Here is a 25,001-nt window from a genome sequence, read left to right as displayed (position 1 = left end):
TTCATGTGACGTTAGCATTCTTTTAAGCATTTTAACACTAGATTCTGTCATTGTAAAGTGATGGCAGGATTTATTCTGGGTTGGTTGGTTATTGGTTAGTTGCATCAAAACACAGCATTTGTTCAAGTTGATTATTTGGCAGTTCTGGGTACTTACCAATTTGAGGCAGAGATGGAGGCAGAATAATATATAATACTCTTCTGCTGAGGCTGTGGCTTGTACTGTTATTTTTTAACATACATTTGTACCCTATACGGCGAAAGGTTTATGGACATCTGAACAGCACATCCTTCTGTGCACCTTCCCGAATGGTTACACAAGGCTTAAAATGCACAGCTGTATTCGATGACGTCTTTGTGTTTAAGGCCATCAATGGTCTGGCCCCGGCCTACCTCACAGAATTAATAAAGGTCTACCAACCAGCCAGATCTCTCCGCTCCTCTGGACATACCTCTCTGGTCACTCCCAAATACAAATATGAGAAGTTTGGAGGCCGGTCATTTGCCATCAAGGGACCAAAGCTGTGGAACGCTCTTCCAGCACACTTACGATCCATCACTGTGCTGAGTGTTTTTAAATCGCAGTTGAAAACTCATTTATTCATACAAGCTTTTAACATGTAGACCCTGTTTCAACTGCTATTTTATGTTCATTGTGTTCTTATTGATTTTAATTTTTATTGTTGTTTCACTGGAAAACACCTTGTGCTCCTTTTGGCTGTTGTAAGGTGCTCTATAAATAAAATTTGATTGATTGATTGATTGATTGATTGACTTCGTATGCTGTTGCATTACAATTTCCGAGTCCAAATCTTGTTCCATCATGACAATGTACCCTCTGCTTTAAGTGAACTCAATGAAGACATAGTGTGAAAAGGTTAGAGTGGAAGAACTTGGGACGTGGTAGCCTAGTGCTAAGGTGTTGGACTACTAATCAGAAGGTCATAAGTTTGAATTCCAGATCCACCAAGCTGCCACCACTGGGCCTCTGAACAAGGCCCTTACCCCTAAGTTGTATAAAATGAGATAAAAATGTAAGTCACTCTGGATAAGGGTGTCTGCCAAATGTTGTTGTAAAAATATGATTTATAAGAACTTGTAAGTCCTGCACAGCACCCTGATCTCAACCCACTGAGCACCTTAGGGATGAACCTCCTTACCCAACATCAGTCACTGATCTCACTAATAACAATGAACAATCACAAACCACACTCCAACATCTAGCAGAAAGCCTTAATAAAGGAATAAGGATTATTGTTTACAGCAAAATGGGGTCAAAATCTGGACTAGGATTTTAAATCTTTTAAAACATTTTAAATGTTTTAAAATGGATTTTAAAACAAACCTTTGGCCATATCATTTTTGGTCCAACCGGGATGCATCCAATCTATCTAGAGTTTTAGCAGGGAATTCTGGGAATGCTTGTTTATTTGAAAAGTCTCTTGTTCTCAGCTGTTTACAATATGAAGCCACTGGAAAAAAAAAAACATCAGGTCAATGAATTCTTCATGGCCATTATCAGGTCCTTAAAACAGACCCAGTTTTTGTAATCAATTGTAGTGAATCTGATTGTTTGCAGGCAAAATCTGCAAAAAGAGCTTTGAGATACTGCACATCTGTCCAGTGTTTTGTGGAGCTTTTGTGATTCATTATTAGAACTAGCCTCTTGTTTATCTCCGAAAGAACAGGATGGTAGGCAGTGTGATGGTGCTGTGAGCCCAGGCATGGCAGTCTGTGTAGAAACGGGTAACATAGAGCAGACCTAAAAGCTCTTGAACAACAAGGCAGTGTGAGTGAATGCTCGAAGGGGAAGGAGATCTCCAGCACTCTCTGTAACCTGTGAGAAGGTTTTTGTCCCCTCAGGCTTGGAAACTGGCCCGGCTCTGCCAAGGGGGCTCAGCAAATCAGTAAATAGTCTAGCTTATAAACCATGGCTATGAATACTAAAAGCTGTGAGAGTCACCAGTGCTGCCCAGAATCTTTCCTGGTGCCGTAAGAGAGCAGTGTTTATAGTGGGGAAGCTGTACATGTTGATGCGTGCTTTACATTAGCTCAGCTCCAGCAAGTGTTTATGGCCTGAGTGGGACAGTGGACAAATACTCTTCCCTTAGAGTCTGGAGCAAGAGACAGTGCATGGGTGAGGCAAACCAAGGTGGTTATACTTAACCAGTATACTGAAAGTTCCGAGTAGATGCCATGTGCCAAATCAATTAGTTTCAGTGGCAATAATGACTGGGATTTCTGCACTTTGTGTGCGTGTGTGTGTATATATATACATACACACATACATACTTTTATTAAATATATAATAACTGACATGTAGTATAGGCATGTAAATGATCTTAATGGATTCTTCATTTCAGCTGCAGATATTGTCCTGGTTTGGTGAAAGCAGTACTTTGAATCTTTCAGTGTACCTGAAGGACACACCGTTGTCAAAAAAGTGCAAAAAATTTTGGTGGTGTTCTTCTATTCATTCAAGTTTGAAACTCGGTAACAAAACAGTACGGTCGTTAGAATCTCTTGTTCAAGCTTAACACCGTTTTGGCCTCCCCTCACCTTTTTTTTTTGGTGCTCCAAAGACATTTGATGGAAGAAACTGCTGGTAGCTGACTAATTCTCTCCAGGCCCTCAATAAGAGACATAGCCTACTGTTGTGTAGCATTTAAAACCACGGGAGGCTGCTTTCTCCAGGAGAGAGTGTGAGAGTGAGTTTGGGGGCCTGTGCTTTTTTCGGGTAACAGTAGAGATGTTATAATGACTTATTTACAGAAATGGTGTTTTATTGACCTCTAATGTGTTAAACGTTCCCAGACACACTTGTACAAGCAGATTTATCACACAAATATGGGTGAAAGCTCCTGCTCGCTCTCTCTCACTCTCTCAAAAACACGCATGCATGCACACACATGTACACACACAAGAAAAATTCCCCTTGTATAAAATGTTTTGCAGTTGTGTATCCTCTCTGGACCTATCTGGTTTGGAATCAGGAGTCTAATAATTGGATGGGGCTTCTGGCATTGTGGTGTGTGTGTGTGTGTGTGTGTGTGTGTGTGTGCATCACACACACATATACACATGCATATACATACACACACAAGAGTCCAAGAATATATGTATATGCTTACAGGCCCCTAATAGGAATTAGTTACATTAACCCTTTTAAAGTCAGTGTTCCCCTTAAAATGTTCCTATTAAATTGGCCAGAGAATGTCTACATACATTCGTATTTTCCTTTGTTCCGTGCCCATTATAGCCCTAGATTCTTGATCTTGATGTGGTCTTCTGCTGTTGTATTGTCTGTTTTAAGGTTCTACGCGTTCTGACCTGCCTTTCTGCTCACCTTGTTTGTAAAGAGTGATAATTGAGTTTCTTCCTGTTCGCTTAATCCAGTCTGGCCATTCTCAGGTCAGTCATCTGACCTCTTTCATTAACAACGAGTTGTCTCTTGTTTATTCAAACCATTCTGTATATAAATTCAAGAGAATGTTGTGTCTGAAAATCCCAGCAATGTCTGAAATGCTAAGACCAGCCTGTCTGGTTCCAACAAGCATGCCGTGGTTAAATTCTTTGAGTATCACTTATTTTATTTCCCTCCATTTGGATGTTTGATGTTAATGTGAACATTAACTGAGGCTCTTGACTTGTATTATTGTGCTGCATCTGCTACAAACTTGGCTAATTGGATAATCAGCTTGAACAAGCAGGTGTTCCTAATAAAGTGATGGTTTAGTGTCCATAACTTGCTTCTGGATAGTGCAGAGATCTTTTTTTCCCCCAGTGCCGTTGTGTTGTCTGTTCAACATGTATTCAGTTTTCTTTCATCTATCTTTATTATGATGGCTTTAAAGTGTTTCAGGTTGCCCTTGCAGTTATAGTCGGCAAGATTTGTGCTTAAGCATACCTCATACATCAAGGGTGTGTGTGTGTGTGTGTGTTGGTCTATATGCATTTACATTTACAGCATTTGGCAGACGCCCTTATCCAGAGCGACGTACATATGCGCTTAAATATCTAACATTGAATCATTAATGCTGGCTCACTAGGTTATATACTTAAGATACCATGAGTTTAAAACATTTATTCAAAGTTACAATGAAAAAGTGTCAAAGGTTGTGTGTTTTTTTTTTTAAATGCGAAAGATAAGGAAAGTGTTGTGGCTGCAGACGTACTCACCCTGCAGTTCAGCCTCTGTTTCTTATTTAGACCGGTTTGTGAGCTCAACCTATAAATGTGCCCAGCTTATCCATGAGACCTGAGAGTCACCCAGTCATTCATTCATTCATTCATCTTCTACCGCTTATCCGAACTACCTCAGGTCACGGGGAGCCTGTGCCTATCTCAGGCGTCATCGGGCATCAAGGCAGGATACACCCTGGACGGAGTGCCAACCCATCGCAGGGCACACACACACACTCATTCACTCACGCAATCACACACTAGGGACAATTTTCCAGAGATGCCAATCAACCTACCATGCATGTCTTTGGACCGGGGGAGGAAACCGGAGTACCCGGAGGAAACCCCCGAGGCACGGGGAGAACATGCAAACTCCACACACACAAGGTGGAGGCGGGAATCGAACCCCGACCCTGGAGGTGTGAGGCGAACGTGCTAACCACTAAGCCACCGTGCCCCCCAGTCACCCAGTCAGTGAAAAAAAAAAAAAAAAAACAATATCAGATCCACCAAACATGGTGGAAAAAATGCTCAGACAGCATGCACTAGAACGTCCTGCCAACTCAATTTTTGTCTTTACCTTGTTTATTTTTTCCTTTTCAATGCTCTTGGTTGTTAGTGTTATTAAAAGCATGCTACCCTACATTACCATGCACTGAGAACTGAGCAAATAAGAGAGGTTTTATTGTTGGGAGAAAATAGTTTATGGAATAGATCACTGATTTGAAGTTTCACAGAATTTCGAAGGATAGACGGTGCATGAAAATAAAGTGAAGTTGGCCATGTCATGATTTCTTTTTTATTAATTTTTTTGACAGGGTGGATATGAGGGTCTTTGGGGGTGGAATTTGTGGCATAATCTGCTGCTATATAACACAATTTTTACAGTAAAAGATCCACAATTACAGTAAGTGCTTCAAATATACAGTCATGTGAAAAAATTGACACCCATAAAAGCCTTTTTTTAATTTTTTAAAATTATTTATTTATTGTTTGTTTGTTTGTTTGTTTGTTTGTTTATTTATAATTAGTTAAACATATGGGCATTTGATCTTCACAATTCTTTACCAATATTGGAAGATTCAAATAATATAACTAAACAAATAAAACCAAAGAAAAATTTCTTGTGAGAATAAAGTAAGAACACCTCCACATTAACTTGGATAAAATGACCTACAGGTGAATCACACCATGTGCAGGTTATTAGAACATTATTACAGAGCATTTTGATGAAGACTTGCCTTATTTAAACCTCTGATATTTAGTTTGGTTTGCTCTTAATTGTTCAAGTGAGAGGTATCACCATGGTGTGATCCGACGAGCTCTCTGAGGCCTTCAGAAAGAAGATTGTTGATGCTTATTAGTCTGTTTAGAGATATAAAAAGATCTCCACTGTCCGGAAAATCATTTACAAGTGAACATTTCAAGCAACTGCCAACGTAGCCAGGTCAGGCCATTTACATCACTTTCATCTACAGGTACAAATTAAAACAAGATCAGAAATTGATATCTCTTAATAAAGAACTGAATAGTTAAAGGAGCGTCTTAATTTTATCACATGACTATGTATAACGTGAGCTCAACAAATAAATACGAAAATAGTTCTGTAATTAACAAGTATATATTTAGTTCGTACTCAAACACAAATCCACACAAGGCCTATCATTTATTTGTGGAATTGTCTGCATGGAACAGCTTGTATTTGTTTGTGGATTTCTGCAACATTTCTTATGTTGCTTCATGCAGTTTATTACACAATGTGTTGTTTCCCCCCACTGGGTCTGCTCTAGCCAAACAGATCGCGATAATTACTTTAAACAATCACAGCAAATACTGCACATGAGTTTAGTAAATTTTCCAAAAATTGAAACTGGATAAAAAGATGTTTAACTGAGCTATTCCTACTTTCTGACTACATGCACTAACGGTTCTTTCTGTCTTTCCCATCTCTCCTCTGTGCAGTTTAAGAGGTTCCTGTGTGACTCACCACTAGAGGTAAGTTTCTTAACGCAGAAGCACATATAGCATGTGTACGTTTTCCTGGAGTAATATCACTGATGTAACGCTGTAACGGACAGAAGCGATTGCGTGTCCTGTTGGTAGTCAGGGAGCTGGTATTGTTTCTGGAATCCTGTAGAAGAATAACACTGGAAAATATGTTCGTCAGACAGGCTCACAGAAACCTGCATTTATACACACTAGCGAGGAAAAACGCAGCCATTCGCTCTGATGTGAAGTGGAAGCAGATGGAATATGTCTGTGATGCGTGTGACCAGTGTCAGACAGCATGCTAAGAGAAAAAGCAACACTGCTTCTTCTCTGACTGGCGCATTCTCTGGATGAATTGGATCAAGAAAGCAAAAGAACATCAGTGGACCGTGATGCTGTCGGGTCTAACTGTGGCTTAACTCTCCCAATTTTCCAGTGATGTGACTTGGGTTGAACATTTAATAATAAACTGAAGACGTATCAAAGACTGTTTTTGGTGTGCAACAACAATGTGAGATTGCTTTCATCAACCAGAGGCTATATAAATATCAAGCCTGTAAATTAATATTTGCTAGGATTACCTTTAATGGGATTATGTACCAACTTTGTAATTGGAGATTCCATTTAGACACTTTTTTTTAAGCAATCACACAAAGCTAAGCATTCTGAAATGAGTGTTTAATTTGATCAACAAGAACAGTCTACTATTGCCCCTTTTCCACCGAGGCAGTTTGAGTGCTGGTTCGGAGCCAGAGCCTAATTTAGAACCAGTTCTTTCTTTTTCGACAGCCAAAGCACCGGCTCTGAACCAGGAAAAGTGGTTCTTAAGTAGCACCAAAGTGTTGGGCTGACAAACTAAACAAAAATCAAAACAAACGTGTAGCCAATGAGCAGAAAGGGGCGGGTCTTGTCAATATGCGGCGTAGAGAGTGTTCAGTGTGCATGTGTGACATTAGCAGAAAGTGGTTTTAGCATTCACATGGAGGATAAAAACAAAGAAAGTGAAGAAAGGCTTATATAATAAGTAGGACGTGTTAATATAGGATCAGCTTTCCAGCGCTGGAGAGAACTGAAGGAGCAGGAAGTTGGACTCATATTCACAGATTGGAGTTTCCCGAGTCAATAACTCCTGAGCTAAACGCTGTTACTACACAAATAACACCTCTTTTCTATCGTAGCAATGTAGAGAGGCAGCTACAACCGTGTTTTGCTAGTAACAGTGTTTAGCTCAGGAGTTATTGACTCGGGAAACTCCAATCTGTGAAAATGCGGGCAACTTTACTTAAGACGCCGAGGCACTTTTTTCCTTCTCAATAGGTGAGTAACGTTGGTTTTACTTTGTTACACAGAACTAAAATATGCCGTCCTTTGCATGATTATGCTTGTGTGTCATTTTTGCTTGTTTGTTTATCTGCAATCGTATTGTTCTTCCCTTCAGTTATGATAAAGACACATTTCTTTCCATTAGTTGCCTGGGTTACGCATGTATGTGTGGGCGGAGCTATCAATACAGGGGTGGGACCCATTTCGGTTAGAGGCGTGTTTGTTTTGGTGATTTTATATGTTAACATTGGCTTTCAAACATCGGAGACCCTACCTTTAAGAACTGCTCGTGTCAGGGGCTGTGGGCAGGGCTACTGTTAGCGCATTTGATAATATACCTTAAGTATACTAATGTTTAATACACTTTTACTTTACCGCAATATGATACATTATCAGCACACATGATAGTAGGTAGCTACATGCTAAGGCTAACTTTTTTCTGTATTAATAATAAAATAATGTTATGTACTTTCTCGATTACAACCTCCGTTTATACAAATTACATGGAGCTGCAGGTACATGTTGGATTTGCCGCGTTTGGATGGCAATGTAGGTTCACAAAGCCATGAGCATTAACAGTAAAGCAACATCCGCTATTGTTGATGTTGTGTTTGTGTTTGCCACCGCTGTACTAAAGTTGCTGTGTAATGTGACGCGTATACATTGACGTCAGACTCGGCCCCATGATGGCTCTCTAACTGATGGAAAGGCAAACCGGTTCTTAAAAGGTTCACCAGTGGAACCAACTTTGAACCAGCACCAGTGCTAGCTCTGAACCAGCACTCAGTTCTTTCCGGTGGAAAAGGGGTATTGGACACTTTTAGTTCTGTTGTAGGTATTTTTGGGCTATGGTCTTAAACTTTTGATTTCTTCTTTTCAGCTTTAGTTAATTCGAGGATTCATCAGAACAACATTGTTTCAATTCTCCGTATTAGAGAAGAGCCATTATACATCTAGACATAAAAAAAAAAATTTTTTACAGGCAAGCTACTGAATCCATGAACAGAAGTGATTTTTGTTATAAAGCCAGGCTGAGCGTGTTTACAGACAGAAGTGACGTTTGCCAGTTGTTTGCATTCTGTCCCTCATTACCAGTTGCACCAAACATTCATGTTTCTGTATAAATTCGTCTTGTTTAAATTCACCCCCAGTTTAACGTTAATGAACCGTCTGAAATGCCACAAAGCAAACCTCCAGGTCGTCTAGAGTGCACCAATGAGACTGGATGTATTTATTATCTTTATTAGTAGAGAGAGAGCGAGAGAGTGAAGTAGCTACAGAGCTGGTAGACTCCCACTTTCTCTGGGGCCCATCTTGCCTGCCACTAAAAGCCATTAATGCTGTTAAGAGGTGAGGTTTTAACACCTCATCAAGCCCACTCACCGGGCACCTTACAATCAGCTACACACACACACACTCCACATTTTGTCCTCTTAACCCTGAACAAGCTTCCTTTCCAACCTCACCTAATCTCTGCCATCATGTACTATGTTACAGCTCTAAATGTTTACTCTGTCTGGAACACAAGTATAAATGGAGCAAAACAGTGTTCATTGTTTAATGGCTCAGATCAGTCGGACATCATATCATCCTATATCCTATCAGTGGACATCTCTTCATTTGCTGAAGAGATGTTTGAAGAATTCCAAAAGCCAAAATCGTTAGTTTTCCTGTTAATTATTATTATTAGGGCCTGAGCACCAAATGGTGCGAAGCCCTATTGTTTTTGCTCGGGAGTATTATTTTTTTATTTTTTTTTATTTTTTATTTTTTTTCTCCCACACATTGGCCAATTGGGGTCCCTTACCATGCTCGAAAACTCTTGAAATTTGGCACACATGTCAGAGTCGTGTGACACTAGGTTTGGGCAAAACCTGGAATACGGGCATGGCAGGGGGGCTCTGTAGCGCCCCCTGAAATGCAAAAACAAACAAACATTGGTGCACAGATCGGGCAATTATGTACGCACATGTACGAGAGTTGCTACGCATATAGATCTCATCGACCCGAACAACGTTCGCGCTCTAAACTATGAGCTTCGCCCAACAGGAAGTCGGCCATTTTGGATTGTTTTATAAGTGCATGTGGTGAACTTTTAAATACTCCTCCTAGGACATTCATGCGATTGACATCAAACGTTGTGAACATGATGCCGAGACATTGCACTTGCTAAATTGCGAAGGGATTTTTGATATCTCGAACGGTGCTGCCATGGAGAGGCGACAAATTTATGGCGAATTCAGAGAAACATGAAGTGTCTAATATCTAAAGCAAAAAATGTCTTATTGGGATGACACATGGTGTGTATGTTCGGCCAACGATTCTGATCGCATCGATGTGCCTATTGTGAATCTCGGACATAGCGCCACCAACAGGCGCCAGGAAGTGTGTCAGTCACAACAGTTGCATGTGGTGAACTTTTAAATACTCCTCCTAGGGAATTCATGCGATTGACATCAAACATGGTGAACATGATGCTGAGACATTGCACTTGCTAAATTGCGAAGGGATTTTTGATATCTCGGACGGTGTTGCCATGGCGAGGCGACTAATTATGGCGAATTCAGAGAAACAGGAAGTGTCTAATATCTAAAGCAAAAAATGTCTTATTGTGATGACGCGCGGTGTGTATGTTCGGCCAAGGATTTCAATCGCATCGATGTGCTTATTGTGAGTCCCGGGTATAGCGCCACCAACAGGCCCCAGGAAGTGTGTCAGTCACAAAGGTGGATTTTTTGACAGCTGCATGCGGTAAACTTTTAAATACTCCTCCTAGGGGATTCATGCAATTGAGACCAGACTTGGCCACCATGACGCAGAGATATTGGAGATGCGAAATTGCGAACGGATTTTTGATATCTCAAACACTGTTGCCGTGGCATCGTGTCAAATTATACTTATATTTAAGGCTTTTTTGGCGTGCTTAGATTAACTTGAAATTTGACACATACATCACATTTGTCGGCTGTTAAGTGTGGACAAAAAGGTCAGACAAAGGTGTGTCTCTTAAGTGGCTCACTAGCGCCCCCCTTTGTCTAAAATGTGGGGTTTCATTTACCTACAGTCCCCAAATGGGTCAGTAACAACATAAAATAGTCCACTGATATTTACCCACTTGATGCACTTGCCCACCGTGCATTGTTTTCTGGGAGGAACCGTATAGCGATAAAAAAAACGTGCGAGGGCCCGTCATCGCTGCTTGCAGCTATATTTTATTTTGTTTCTGTTAAAGAATACATATTCTGTTAAAGAATGCATATTCACAAAAAAAAATAAATCTTCCTTGAGCTGTTGGTACTTCTTATTTCTGTAGTGATTTATAAGCCATTACTCCCCATAGCATCACAATGCCATTTGTTTCCTGGGATTTCTACATTTGGCAGACGCCCTTATCCAGACTTACATTATATCTTTTTTTCCCCTAAAACTGAGCAATTCAGGGTTAAGGGCCTTGCTCAGGGGCCCAACAGCAGCAGTTTGATGGACCTGGGATCGAACCCACAACCTTCCGATTGGTAGCCCAATACCTTAACCACTAGGCTACCCCACACCTTCCAAGAATTGCCACAGTATGGTAGAAATACACCTTATTTATTTGAGAGGTCAGATGAAATTGGCTACACAGGTTCAAGCTGACAGGAAGTGACTCAATAAACACTCATTTCAACCGTGACGAGCAGAAAAGCATCTCAAACCTGAGGCAGTCGGGCTCCCACAGCTCTAAGGACATCCTGACAGTTGTACCGCATGACTATTTGAGTTAAGTTTACTGTAGTCTATACACTATGGGAGGTGTATAGCTGTTCCTAATAAAGTGCTGGATTATTATATGAGTATTGCACATTTTTAGTTGAGTTTTAATTGAATAATAAGTTCTAATGTAACAAGAGCACCACTTCGTAGCACATGATGCACATGATGTTGGGTGGAAGTCTGTGGCTTATTTTATTGTTTACTTTGCTCAACACGTTCATATGACTGGCATGGTGTGTGCGTGTGTTTGTGTGTGTGTTTGTGTGTCTGCCTTCGTAAATGAACACAACATGATGTGAACTTTCTGCGAAAGGTCAGGAGGTAGTGAAAGTCACTTAACTCCGCCCACAGACTTTGCTCACTTCATTCACTTGGTACTGTTTACCCAGGTGTGTTTGTGTGCTTCACGTGACATAACTTGTGTTAATTGTATTAAGCCCTAGAGCAAACTGGAAGTCACTTTGCTGTGTGTGTGTGTGTGTGTGTGTGTGTGTGTGTTAGGGCCACGCCCGTGCACAGAGATAGGCCTGCATCGCATTTGGGAGTCTGTTTCTGCTTGGCTTTGCTAAATGCCTTTTTATTGGCCCATGATGTGTCTGTCCTTAGGGGAAATGCTCGTTAACAGTGCTGTTGTGTAATTAGTCGTCAAAATTTTATGGACATCGGGTACCACTTTTGCCCCGTAACTTCAATTTCTTTCTCTTCGGGACACACACACACATACACAGAGACACACAGATGTCATTGGTGTATCTGAGCAGCGTGACTCATGCAGCCAGACACACTATGCACTCAATCTGTTTCAAATGACTCTGACCTCTTAAAAAAAACACAACTAAAAAACCCCAGCGTATCTGACCATGCCATGAGCCGCAGCAATAATCAAACACCGTCCACCGGCGTTTGACACCAGTGATTGCTCCAGTGAACGGCTGGCACACTTTTTTTTTTTTTTTTTCCCACTTCAAGATCCCTTGTGATCGCTGCTGTTCTGTCTTTACTTTCCAAGAGAGAGCCTTTGATTGCACATTTTCCAAGGCTCGGCTTCAGCCAGCTCTAATTGAGCACATCTTCATCTTTACGTTTATCAAACGCTTTGCGTTTGCGCTTTGAATTTGAGTTGTGGTTGATTACTATGTTGGAAACGATCTCCTGAGAATCTTTAACAAGGTTTTCTTGCTTGTATTAAAAAAAAGGTAGAGTTTAAGTGTTTTATCATAATTTTTAATAACTTTTTGTTATATGGATTCAAATTCATATGAGAGAGAAACCGAGGAACAGAAAATTCTTAATAAATTCTCATAAATTAGGCTTTTTATGGTCTGGCAAAACTCATTCTGTGTATTTTTATTTATTTTTTATTTATTTCTTTTTTTTTGCATTTTATTTTTTATTAGTAACTCATTGACAGTAACACTGAAAGTCATGAGAGAAAGGTCTGTGAGTGCATGGAAAATTGGATTGCTCATGCTCGAAACACGCTCCAATTTGCACGCAACGAGGATAAATTCAGGAACGCACCTCTCTTTTTTTTTTTTTTTTTTTTTTTGCACAAGAGAAATCGTTAACTCTACTATCATCAGGTTGCAGGCTGCTTGTAGAACCTAGCTGAACGTATTGAGCAACCTTCTGATAATATACGGGACAGGAAATGTCTTTTCATTGCTGAAAGATGAGTGAATATGGGTAGACAGCATGCCAGGTCATGCAGCAAACCACAGCTAATAATCAAATGGATTTTTAAACAGATTTTTTTAAACAACTCAATGAACTGTCTGATTGCTTAGGTGAGCGACTGGGGTGTATTTAAGTGCCCTTGATTTGATTTGATATGATATGATGTGATATCCACTGTTTTTCATTTGAGAGCCTAAGTGTGTAGTTTAATGTCACTCCACCTCATAATCACCTTCCTTTAGCGCTTTGAAGCCTGCCTTGTGTTGAATCAGGTGGTTTTGATCGCGACGAGCTCTCCAACTCTTTAGAAGCAGTGCTGCTGATCCCTTTCTCTATATTTACTGGTTGAATGGTTCAATTGGGCCATTTGGTATTATTGTTGTATAGCCAAGGTTGAGGAATGTTAACTACCTCAGCTTTCACCCTGCGCTTCTGTGTGTGAGTAACAAAGACCAACACAGAGAACCAAGCCACCATATGCTATCCATTTAGGCTCTGTTTAGTGTGCAGGCATTTTCATCCACCCACCTCGCTTCTTATATACACTTTCCTGGCTGTCACAATGGCTAAAGTGCAGTCATTAGGCTGTCCAGCGAGGTGATGCCCTGGTCACAGTGTTTCACTTTCCTCCTTTCGATGTAAACACACACACAGCAAAGTGAGTTTAAATCTTTGAAGACTACAGATGAGCCAAGTGTGATTTTATTGTTTTTATTTTTTAAACTAATGCCTATTTTTGTCAGTGCTATTCCGATACTGATTAAAATAAAAACTTAACACTAAAAACGAAGGTCCAGGTCTTCAGTGTGGATCAGGGTGAGGCAGCACACGCCATCTCATCTCAGATGTCCTGTAACTGCCACTTCGATAGCTTTACCGTGCAGCCCGTTCGACAAGTGGACTGTATGAAAGGAATTAGCAGATGTGTGGAATGGTGTAGAAAACTAAGAAGAGTTTACAGTAAGTGTTTGTTTTTCCAGAAGCACGGGCAGGATTACTGCAGCGCCAGCCTTCTTCGGCTGGGTCGGGTCGGGTCATGACAATACCTGGGGTTTAAGTGAACGCGTCTGTCTGTTATGAGTGTGTTTAATTTGGCTGGCAGTGGCATGGCGAGCCTCTCGGGGTGCAGGATTAGCGTGATAACGAGTGCATTCCAACACGGCTAACAGGGCCCAGATGGGTTGAAGTAGGGGGAGAGTGGACAAGATCCCGTTACCAGCGCTGGCTGAACCTTCGCCCTCCCACTGAGCCGTTTGAAGTCACAAGGGTAAAAAACAAGAGCGAGACGTCCATCTCGTTCCCTCATCTCGATTGAGAAAGTAGGGATTTATGAGCTCAGATGGATAAACAGGTCCGGAGGAGTGGTTCGGAAACGCTGCGTTTGAGTCTTCGTGAGGAATAGCGGCAAAAAAAGAGCAGCCGTCTTATAGAAGCTGTTATTTTATTTTATTTTATTTTTTTTTGGTAATACAAAGAAGTCGACTCTCATCCACATTCTCTTTGAGTTTGGATATTGATTTTGTCCCTGCTGTGTCTTTTTATTAAAATACCTCACCCCCACGTTTGTGTGATTTTAAACAGAAGTCAACCCCCCCCCACCACCACACACACACACACACACACACACATTTGAGAGCTATTAGTGAGCTACTGTATTCCATGTTGTGTACACCAGGTTCCTGCTGTACTGTTGGAGCTTACACACACAACCGCACACACACACAATGCTTTTCGTTTATCTGATCCAACATACAAACATGCATACAAATTATTTGCTAATACTCTGATATGAGAACACTTAGTGTTCACTTTTTTTTGGAGGGGGGCACTAAATGCTTGCCCTGTGCACTAGAAGGGGTGGAGCCACTAGAGGCTGCTGTGGTTTAAATTTTGCTGAGTACATCAGTATACATTCATACTATTAAAAGCAGACCATGTGAGGTTTTGGAAATGTCTAAACCAAATCAATTGAGCCTGTGGCCTTCACTGTATTCTTGGATTCTTGACTGATCGGAATGGAAAGCAGTGTGTTTTTTTTTCTCCTCCTTGTACATACTAGAGGCTCATTCACCTAAAGGTTGAACAAGTTGCACATTCTGAGATGCTTTTCTTCTCACCACAGTTGGACCGAGTTATTATTTAAGTTCTCTCTGATCCTGTTTCTGATCTACGCAATGTAGCTCGGTCAGATTCTGTTGGTCGATGTGAGCTTTAACTGACCTGAGTTCATAATTACTACATGATTGGGTAACTGCATATTGTTAGACATGTTGTCTTTTTGCTCAGAACACTTTTGGGTGTTTTGCAAACTCAGCAACATTCAGACGAGTTTCAGATTTATTTTTTTTAATTACCACAGATTTACTGCAGAATTAGTCCAAGACGTGTCACGTGACATCAACAAAAACAAGCATTGAGCCAGAGCTCTCTTTGTCTCATGAAAACAGCTTTCACAGAAAGTCATTAATTAACTGGTGGCTGTATATTTCTTCAATTAAGGTTTTGAAAAAATCTCAAAGAAAAGCAAGAATTTTTGCCCTAATAGATGGATTGTTGGACTAGATGGACTGTTACTACTCAAACTCACGCCTTCTTAGAATTATGACTGAGATCAGGCATGTTTGCCATTGTCTTTATATATGCGATATATTTGGTTATCTTGTCTACCACAATTTTATATTATTAACTAGCTCACTGTTGTTTTTTGTATGAATAAACAGGCGGAGACGTCTCTTGATGGGCCCGAAATGGGCTACGGCTCTTTCCACCAGCAGTACTGGCTGGACGGACGCATCGTAGCTGTGGGTGTCATCGACATCCTGCCCAACTGCGTCTCCTCAGTCTACCTCTACTACCACCCGGACTTCGCTTTCCTCTCACTCGGCTCCTACTCTGCTCTCAGGTGCTTTTTACACACTCACTAACTCCTCATGCTTCGTTTGAATTTTGTGGACGTCCTTTTTCGCATGTAAATTTTCAGGGATTTTAGAACAGCAAAGGGCCACGGATACTACATACATATTTCCGTCAATTTAGAATTTATCTTATTAGTTGCCAAGCAACACACTGTCATTATAAACTCTTTATACTCCAGTCCACCGTTACTGAACGGCACGTTTATGCATGCAATAAAGCGGCTAAAGTGAGCTATCGAAAACAAAACAATTAGCATTGTATTCTCGTTTATTATCGTATGATTAGCAAACATATGAACAGTTAAGCAAAACTAGCTCCCTCACTTAATAACACCCTCACTTTGCCAGATTACATTATTGTAGTAGGCAGCACATTTTGCAGCGTGTGGATTGTAGGAGAAAGGCGAAACCAGGAGGAGGCCCGCGAAAAGGGAAAAGTGGAGAGTTTGGACTCAGGTCTCTGTTGTGCTTAAAGCAGCTGCTGTCAGCATTTGGATCAGCTGCTGTGTGTGTGTGTGTGTGTGTGTGTGTGTGTGTGTGTGTGTGTGTGTGTGCGCGTGCACAACAGAGAGTGTGAGTGTGATTGATGTAGTGTGTAAGTGCTCCTGGGCTCAGGATGTGATGCTGTTTAATAAAATGTCTGCAGGCTACAAGTGTTATTTCAATACCCAAAGTATACAGTATACCGGAGTTGTTTGTATTAAGTATTTTCTTTTTCCCCAGATATTTGATTTCATTTAATCCACTCACTAATATTCGGTTAATTGTTTAAATATGTGTAGAGATTTCAACAATAGGCACAAAGTGTAACAAACCGGCTTTAGGGAAACTCGGCTTCATCATGTTGTTTTCATCGACAACATGATGAAAGTTTCGTATGATATAAAGGGTCAAGCTGTATATTATCTTACTGACTTCATTAAAAATGTACCAATTAAATTAGACATTCTGCACAAATAACCTTTTTTGAAACATCTTTTAATCTTAATAAAGAAGCACAATAATTTGTACTTTTTTGAGGATAGAAATGATCGTTATAATCATCATCGAGCAGAGTTTATGCTGGAACACTTTTAGTAAGAAATCAAATGTAGGTGTATCAAATGTACTATTGTTTTTTTTACTCCTCCATTTTGACGATTCCTTAAAATACATTAAGATTCAGAATTTAATTAAGCTCTGTTTGTATAGTACTAATAACAATGACCAATGTCACAAAGCAGCGTGTGAATTTATGTGTGAATGTGTGAATTTATCCTTAATGAGGTGAATATCCTTAACTGTGTGAATTTATCCTTAATGAGGAATCCAGATGTGACAATAGTGAGGAAAATCTCCCTTAGAAGATATAGGCAAGGAAAGGCAAGTTTATTTGCATAGCACATTTCATACACAGAGGTCATTCAAAGTGCTTTACATAGAAATTAGAAAACAGTTTATAAGAGAGAAAAAAAATATATATGTAAAGATAAGAGAAACACGATAAAATCATAATAAAAACAAAGAACAATTAAAGAAAATAAATGTGATTTTAATAAAAACAGTTTAAAATATGTTAAAAAGAATAAAACAGGAGTAAAAGTGTTTTGGATAAAAAGTGCAGTCAGTGTGAAGCAGCACTGTGCTCATTCAGTAAATGCAGAGTTTAAACAGATGTGTTTTTAATCTTGATTTAAAAGTGTCTACTGTTGAAGCACATCTGATCTCTTCTGGAAGCTGATTCCAGCTATAGGTGGCATAATATACGGAAGAAGCCTTGAGAGAAACCAGGCTCTAAAGGGAAGTCGTCCTCATCCAGGAGACACCCATAGGATAGAGTGATCATAAACATTTGTCTTTATAACCGTGTCAAAAAGTAACCAGTACCCATGAAATTCATTTTAGTTCAAACATGAAGTCTATCTTGTTTAAGGAGACTTAAGTGCAAAACTCTTCATGGCATTTGCAGCCCTGAAGCCATCATAGCACTTGTAGCACTAAGCCATCTTAATGGTTTCTAAGTGGAAGCACCTACAGTAATCCCATGTATCTCCAGTCTGTCCTCAGCAGGTCAAATCGAGCCAAGAAGCTTTCCTTGGCATTGAGATCATATATAACTAAGGCAGAACTCAGTGAAATGAAACAACCTTTCATAACCCTACATAAAGCCACAGAGCTACGTAAGACAACGGTAACATTAAGTTCAGATATTTTTAGATATTTGTGTTTATTTATTTTTGGTGGAGTCTTTTTTTTTAATTTAACTAATTAAGTGTGTATTAACTAAAGTTTTTAAAAACTAATTAGCTTTTAACTGGCTAAGTATTTGGAATCACTTCATTTGTAATCACAATACAGAACGCACACAGGAAGTGATGTATATTATATAAGGAATGATATGAAGTTTGAGTGAGGCAGCGAGAGAAAAATGGCTGTCCACATTAGTCAGAAGCGGGGCTCTCGTGTCCTGCAGTGAGTGCTGTGGCATAATTAGCTTGTGTTGGAGTGTCAGCTCACTGAAGAGGAGATAATGGGGGATTCAAGCTGCTGCCAGAATGGAGCGGGTGGGGTCAGGGGATGTGAGGAGGGAGGGATGTCTCCTTTCTTTTCTCTCCATTTCCCCACCCCACTGACCACCCCCCCAACACAGAAAATCCTTTTTTTTTTTTTTTTTTTTTTTGTGAATGGGCTCCTCAGCCATCACAGCCCCCACCCCTCCCTCATTCATGGATTTGCAAGGCTTTGTCACCAGGGGATGGGAACCCAGGAACCTGGCAGCAACCGGCTGACCTTCTAGCACCTCTCTCTTTGGCATTCCTCTGTCTTCCTTACTTTTCTCTCTGCTCTCACTCTCTCTTCCTCCTCTTTAGTCCTTCCCTAGTCGCTTTCTCGTCTATGCTTTATTTTCCTCTATATCTATTTTATTTTAGTCCCCCCAACAACCCCCCACTCTGCACACACACAGCCTTCTCCAAACTCTCTCACAATCACAAGCTATCATTCCCTTCTCTTGTTTTCAGCGAGAGACTGAAAGAGCATGATGTTCTTCCTTGCAGCAAGTTTTTTTTTTGCCTCTCTAGTTTTGTCCTGCATTTATTTATTGCAATCCAAAGCACACCAAGATGAGCCTGGAAGATGGATGGGGGAAGAAGAGAAAAGAGAACCAGGTGGTGCGAGCTAACTGATTACGCATCAGGACAAAGTTTAAGTTCATTTCCCACCCTCTTCCTGTGTACAGTCTGAGATCTCTTGTTCCTCTTCTCATCTATGTATGTAGTGCATGCAACAGTTCAAGTGTGACACAAAGGTGATGTATCAAAATAAATGTCTTTCATGGAGTTTATATAACTCTAATATTTGAAAAAAAGTCACATTAAATAATGTCAAAAAAGGAAAGCAAAGCATAGGGGGATTTTTTTTCCTCAGACTCGAGGCACCTACTCAATCTCATTTCAGTTAATATTACGTGGCTATTCTATAAAAATATACATACCGTTTCTCTTAATGGTGTTTTGTACGGCGAGTGCTGATTGGTTGAAGAGGTAGGTCCTCTTTCATACCTCGAAACGTTTGCCTGTCTTTCATGATCTCTCAAGGGATTCAGAGTAAAATTGCTCCAGATGCATTTTGCGTAAACAATACAGTTTTTGCTTATGACGTTCTGTTTTTGTGAGAAGACTTTTAAACACACACAAGTTTTTTTTTTTTTGTGAGGTATTGCATTGAGCATGTTTGCTTCACACATGGTGACAATAAAACACATCAGTGTTTAATAGATTTATATACTGAAAAATATGTAAATTGGAACTTATTCCAATACATAGAAATGATAAGGCTATTGGTGAGAATTTGCTTGGTTTCTGTTTAAAACTATTGGAACTTTGCATGGCATCTTGCAGACGTATAAATCATAACACTCATAACTGATTTATCATAACAATCATAACACTGTTATTTCTAAGAGTTCAGACTGTTCAGTGGTAGAGAAATTTAAAATAATAGCATAGATGATAACATCGAAGTTGTTAAGATGTTATCAGGTACCTTCCGAAAACTGAAAATTTAATGCTAGTAATTTCTCAAAAATTGGTATCGGGTCTAATACCCCACTTGCGTAGTATTATAAATCATCATTTTGCAGTGTTTTCCATGTAGTTACTGGATAACAAGCCTTCTAGGTTGTTTTCATAAAAAATATAATTATTATTATTATTATTTTGCTTTAGGGAGATTGCCTTCACGAGGCATTTGCAGAAGCAGTCACCCAAGCTTTCCTACTACTACCTGGGATTTTACATCCATTCATGCCCCAAGATGCGCTACAAGGTACGTCTTTCTTTTCCATACTTCCATTTACTTGGACCATGGCTGGAGATCAATGCATCTTTGCCTTGTAAAACATATGAAATTGCCTGAAATGGTCTGTTGACTTCCCTTACTTCAGTACTTTAACTTCAGTAGCAGTATGTTTTTTTTCTTTATCCACTTCGCATCTCAAGCAATTTAATTTATCTTCTACTAAAGAAAAAAAAACTGTTTGAATCAGAATACACATCGTCTACACACAATGTGCGTGTCTCCAGGCGATAAACTGTATGCCAATAGGGACTGAGGTAAGAAGGCACTACAAAGGCCAAGTCTTGTGCTCCTACATGTCTGCGTACACCTTCAGTACAGCCTCGGTTTCCTGTCCTTGCCTTCTCTTTTTTGTTCGGGACTGTTATTACCAAATACACATTTTGTGTTGCCAGGGCAACACAAACACACATGAGCTTTGAGCTTGGGAGAAAGTTTTTATGATGTTGAAATTTGTCATGTGGTTTAAGCCAAAGAATTTGCAACGGCATGTCCTGGTTCTGGAGGTTCACTGAAAAAGGTAGATCCATTTTTTCAGTCATCTTGAATCGTTTTGTTTTGCAGCAATCAAACATTTACTTGTGACGTGACCCAAAACAAAGCAAGCCACATGCTTACATTTTATGTAGACAGGCTTGCTTATGGACATTATTTTTGTCCAAATGCATGTGAGCTCCAGAGCCACTAAAGCAGTAAGTGACATCTGAATCGAGATTTTCTCAACTCCGTGCAAATTAGGTGTGGTCCTGGAAAGTGACCGAACCAGACGAAATGCTTAAATGATTCGTTAGATGAATCTCGTGGCGGTTATCGTACAACATTTCTCCAGTTCCCTCTCAGAACTTGCGCTTCTTACTGTTTGCTGCACAAAAATAGAAAAAAAAACCCCAACAACTTGTAATTGTGGTTCCCTTTTACCTGGTCCTTAAATGTAAAGGTAGAAGTTATAAAAAATAAAGCAGAAAGGAGTTGAGATCATTGGTGTCTAGGCTTCCATGTAGCTTTGGATTCAACCAATTGTCACACAAATTAGTGCATAATTTAATTTGTGTTTAGCTCGTTGGACTTTGGCTGCTACTATTTCATATCAGATCAGATAGAATTTGCGCCTCCGGCTTGCTCATTAGGGATAGGGATATATATAGACTTTAAATTTATGTATTCATTTATTTTTTCTTATTTTATATACAGTATATAGAATATTATTTTATATTTTGTGTGTGTGTATGTATATGTATATATGTGTGTATATATGTATATATAATCACACAATTTTTTTTCCTCTTCTGTTTCTATACTTCTGTAAAGCTGCTTTGAGACAATGTGAATTGTCTTTGACTTGAATTTGAAATAGAATGCATATCTGCATACAATAGCTGTTGCTACACACCCACATGACGGACTACAATTGTAGTTTGAATGTAGAGTACTGCTAATACTTAGATTCGGGTGTAGATGCTTCAACAGTCATACTAATATGACATGAGAGCAACTGGGATGGACCTGGGATGGCCAGTCTGAGCAGTGAACATGAGACTGAGGATCATGTTGGGTCTGGGATAGAGAAGGATGTCCAAGATGAAAGCCAAGTAAATACTAACACAGGTGGAAGACGAGCTGGGGATCATTTGACAGGGAAATCTGAACAGCTGATTCATATATAGTAGTAAGATATGGCATGCAACGAGAAGAAAGTAAATAAAAGTGATGAAGTGGTCTAGAGCAGAGGGAGCACAAATGTCAGAGAGAACAGATGGGACTGGAGAAAGCATTAACAGGTGAAGAAGAGGTCGGGATATAGACTGCTACTGTTGTGCAGTGTCACTCGAAAGGATGTTTCTTGCTCGCTCTTCACGTATTCCCTTTCATCAGTAAGTCCTCTCATGTCTGCTGTCTCATGTCTGCTGAGGGTGCAGCATAGAAATCCGAGATGCCTTCGGATTATTAATGCCTACTTTTCCATGCAGTCAAACGGCTGATCTATTTCCGTATTGCTTTATTCATTTTCTCCACATTCTGTCTGAAGATTAAGTGTGTATCATTTTTTACTTTTTCACCCAATCCAGTAATCATGCATGGGGGCAGGTGGGAAACCTTTGTGCACGTTCTGTCTACACCTGGTGGAGTTTTCTTTCGGTGCTGTATGGCTACGAAAAAATGAGCAAAATTGTGAAAGCCCTTAAATACTTTTATTAGTCCCGTTTCAAGAAATATGTGTATCTATGTGTTATTTCCTGAGTATAGGTCCAGGCTGTGTGACCAGAATCTGTAGAGGATAGCAGATCAGTTTCCATTACCCCAGGCCCCTCTCCTCTAATCTCACCAACTGTGGACATCAAATCTGAGATGACTGTCACTTCCCTCTCTGTTGCTTCTGCACCTATTATTCTGGGGTGACAAGGTCGCCTGTTTCACACCTCCGCACACCCACTTGCGGCTTTTCCAGCACTCTTGAATTGCTCATTAATGCATTCGTACGGTTATTGTGGTCTGCTCAAGATGCCTATCCTATTGAAATTCCTCTTGAGGCCTTGGTTTCAGAGGCATCCTCTTGGGCACTGCACCCTTGAGAAAAACCCAATGCCTGCTGTTTCTTCATCAAAGCCACCATGACTCTCACAATTGAACCCTGCTGGAAGGCTCTTAGTGGAACCCAAGTACCTTAGTCGAGAGTTGCTTGCCTCTTTTTCAAACAGGGGAACACATCGTACGCCTGCAGTTTTCTGCTGGCAAGTGATAGCTGCCTGCACAGTACTGGATCTTATTTTTGATTTTTTTTGAATACATTGCTTTTGTAGAACAACACTATAGATTTGAGACCAAGCCATGGCAAAATAAAGAACGTCAGATTTTGGGAGCCATACTGGAACCTCAACAACATTATGCACTATACTTTAAATCACATGTTCCCAACCCAGGTCTTGGAGTACCACCTTAGAGTAGTGTACAGGCCTTTCTGAGATGAAGTGTTTCTTCAAGAGTCCAGAAAACACACAATTTTGCTCTAAAGGATCTCTAGAACCAATATTGGAAACCTATGCTTAAATGATTGGCAGTAAGTTCATCAGTAATATCAAAACAGATGCTCTTCTATCTTGTATAACTTTAAATAATGTCAAACAAGAAGTACACGGACTTCTCTCTATTTTTGGCATTTGTCTGCCTATTTTTTCTTCCTTAAATGCTAGAAGTAATTGGTTATTTTAGAAAACGTAGCATCATTTGTGAGAGTGATTTAAGCTAAGTAGTTGAAGTAAAAGCTTGGCCTTTGAAAACAATTAAAAAATAGTTTTTATCATTTTGACTCGATCTTGAATTTGCCTTGACCCCCTCGTGATCGGGCTTGAAGCGATCACATCTGGTTCTGCTCTTGGACTTGACAATGATGGTCTGGACTACAAGACCTACATGACACAAAATATAATTCAATTTAATTCATTTTTTGACAAAGAAATAAAAAGTCAGAAATAGTTCCAGGCTCCTGCTGTCAACTGAGTCTTCTAAGACAATATATAATTGTCATCATCCAGGAAATCCTAAATAGGAATAAATGGTCAGATTGTAATGAGGGAAAATGTTTTTCATATGATAATTTAAATAACAGTTAAAAATAATCTGGAACACACAGTGTTTTCTTTGCAAACCAAAACATCCAAACCCATTGCCAAAGGCTTCAACTACTTTCCTATCAGAGGACATAAAGGCTCTGTCTGGTCACTCTCCATGAGGGGTATGTAGAGTGCCAGCCTTGTCCATTACTCTCAATCCAGTCTGGCCAGTGTGCTGTCCAGTTTAAGACGTGATTTCCTGGCCCTGTCTCTGCCTGAGGGGGACTAATGGCCTCTTGGCCCCCGGTCGCTTGTAGGCTGTTTCCAGCTTGCTGAATAGCTCTAATGGAGTGGAATGAGCCATTCTGTGTGCTTCTGGCTGGAGTATGTTTCAGAAAATCACAGAGAGCTTCCCATTTTCCCGCCATCAGCCAGGTGTTTCCCAGTGCTTCCTGTTCATTCAGAGTCACAGCCAAAGGAAACAATCATTTTGGAACTTTGCTCAGGGAGGTGTTTAGTGTCTGGCAGTAATCTAAAGGTGCACTCTTTTACCCCGAAGGCCTTTTCCAATCTTCTTACAGTTGCATGGTATGATGGCTGATATGGCAGGGTATAATCTTTAAGGGGTTTGGTCAGTGATCGTGTTGAAATGCTAGACTCTCCTCACCGTGGTTCAGTTGTAGTCTACTAACAATGATGGAAGCCATCACAAATGAACTGTGATGAAGGTTTAGTTTGGATCAATAGGTCCATTGGTACAAAGTAGTAAGAGAAGGGCCCTCTAGTGGAGCACAAAGTTATTGCATGTGAACTCTTCAAGGTTATTTTATTCTGTGTTGTTTTTTCAGTTTGCCTGTTTGTTAAAATGGTTTTGAAATGTTTAAATAAATATGCTTACTTACGGTACATCAGAAACTATTGCTAGAAAGTGCCCATGACAGTAAATGAACATCTTTTCCATGTTTACATTTATGTACACAATTGAGCAGTTAATAAATATTCTGTGGCTGCAAACTATCTTGGTTTTTAAGCAAATAATTAGAAATGATATCTAACAATATTTATCTAACAAAATAAAGACAAGTGTAAATGCAGACAATGTGCGCCTATGATGTAAGGCGCTATATATAATGAAAGGTGGATATATCGAAATACTGTAAGCACTACATTGACCTTTTATTCTGTACAATGGCTCAGCTTTATTGGGGTTTCTGGAAATTTTGCTAAAATCTCTACCCCTCAACCCCCTTTAAAAATTTTAGGACTTAGTGTATTGAATG

The 25,001-nt window shown here is 40.0% G+C and overlaps 1 protein-coding gene across 3 annotated transcripts in view; it reads left to right on the top strand.

Annotated features, from left to right (window-relative positions):
- Positions 1–25,001, top strand: part of LOC132847038 (arginyl-tRNA--protein transferase 1) — a 78,459-nt gene that overhangs the window by 31,267 nt on the left and 22,191 nt on the right. For all 3 annotated transcript variants that reach the window (XM_060871926.1, XM_060871924.1, XM_060871925.1), the window contains 3 exons: positions 6,144–6,176; positions 15,644–15,825; positions 20,044–20,143. In XM_060871926.1, the coding sequence (XP_060727909.1) occupies positions 6,144–6,176; positions 15,644–15,825; positions 20,044–20,143 (315 nt within the window). The remainder of the gene's footprint in view (positions 1–6,143; positions 6,177–15,643; positions 15,826–20,043; positions 20,144–25,001) is intronic.

This window comes from Tachysurus vachellii, chromosome 6, assembly GCF_030014155.1.
Source record: "Tachysurus vachellii isolate PV-2020 chromosome 6, HZAU_Pvac_v1, whole genome shotgun sequence".
NCBI classification, from domain to species: Eukaryota; Metazoa; Chordata; class Actinopteri; order Siluriformes; family Bagridae; genus Tachysurus; species Tachysurus vachellii.
The sequence above is the reverse complement of the archived record's forward strand: the minus strand, read 5'-3'. Positions and strand labels throughout refer to the sequence as shown.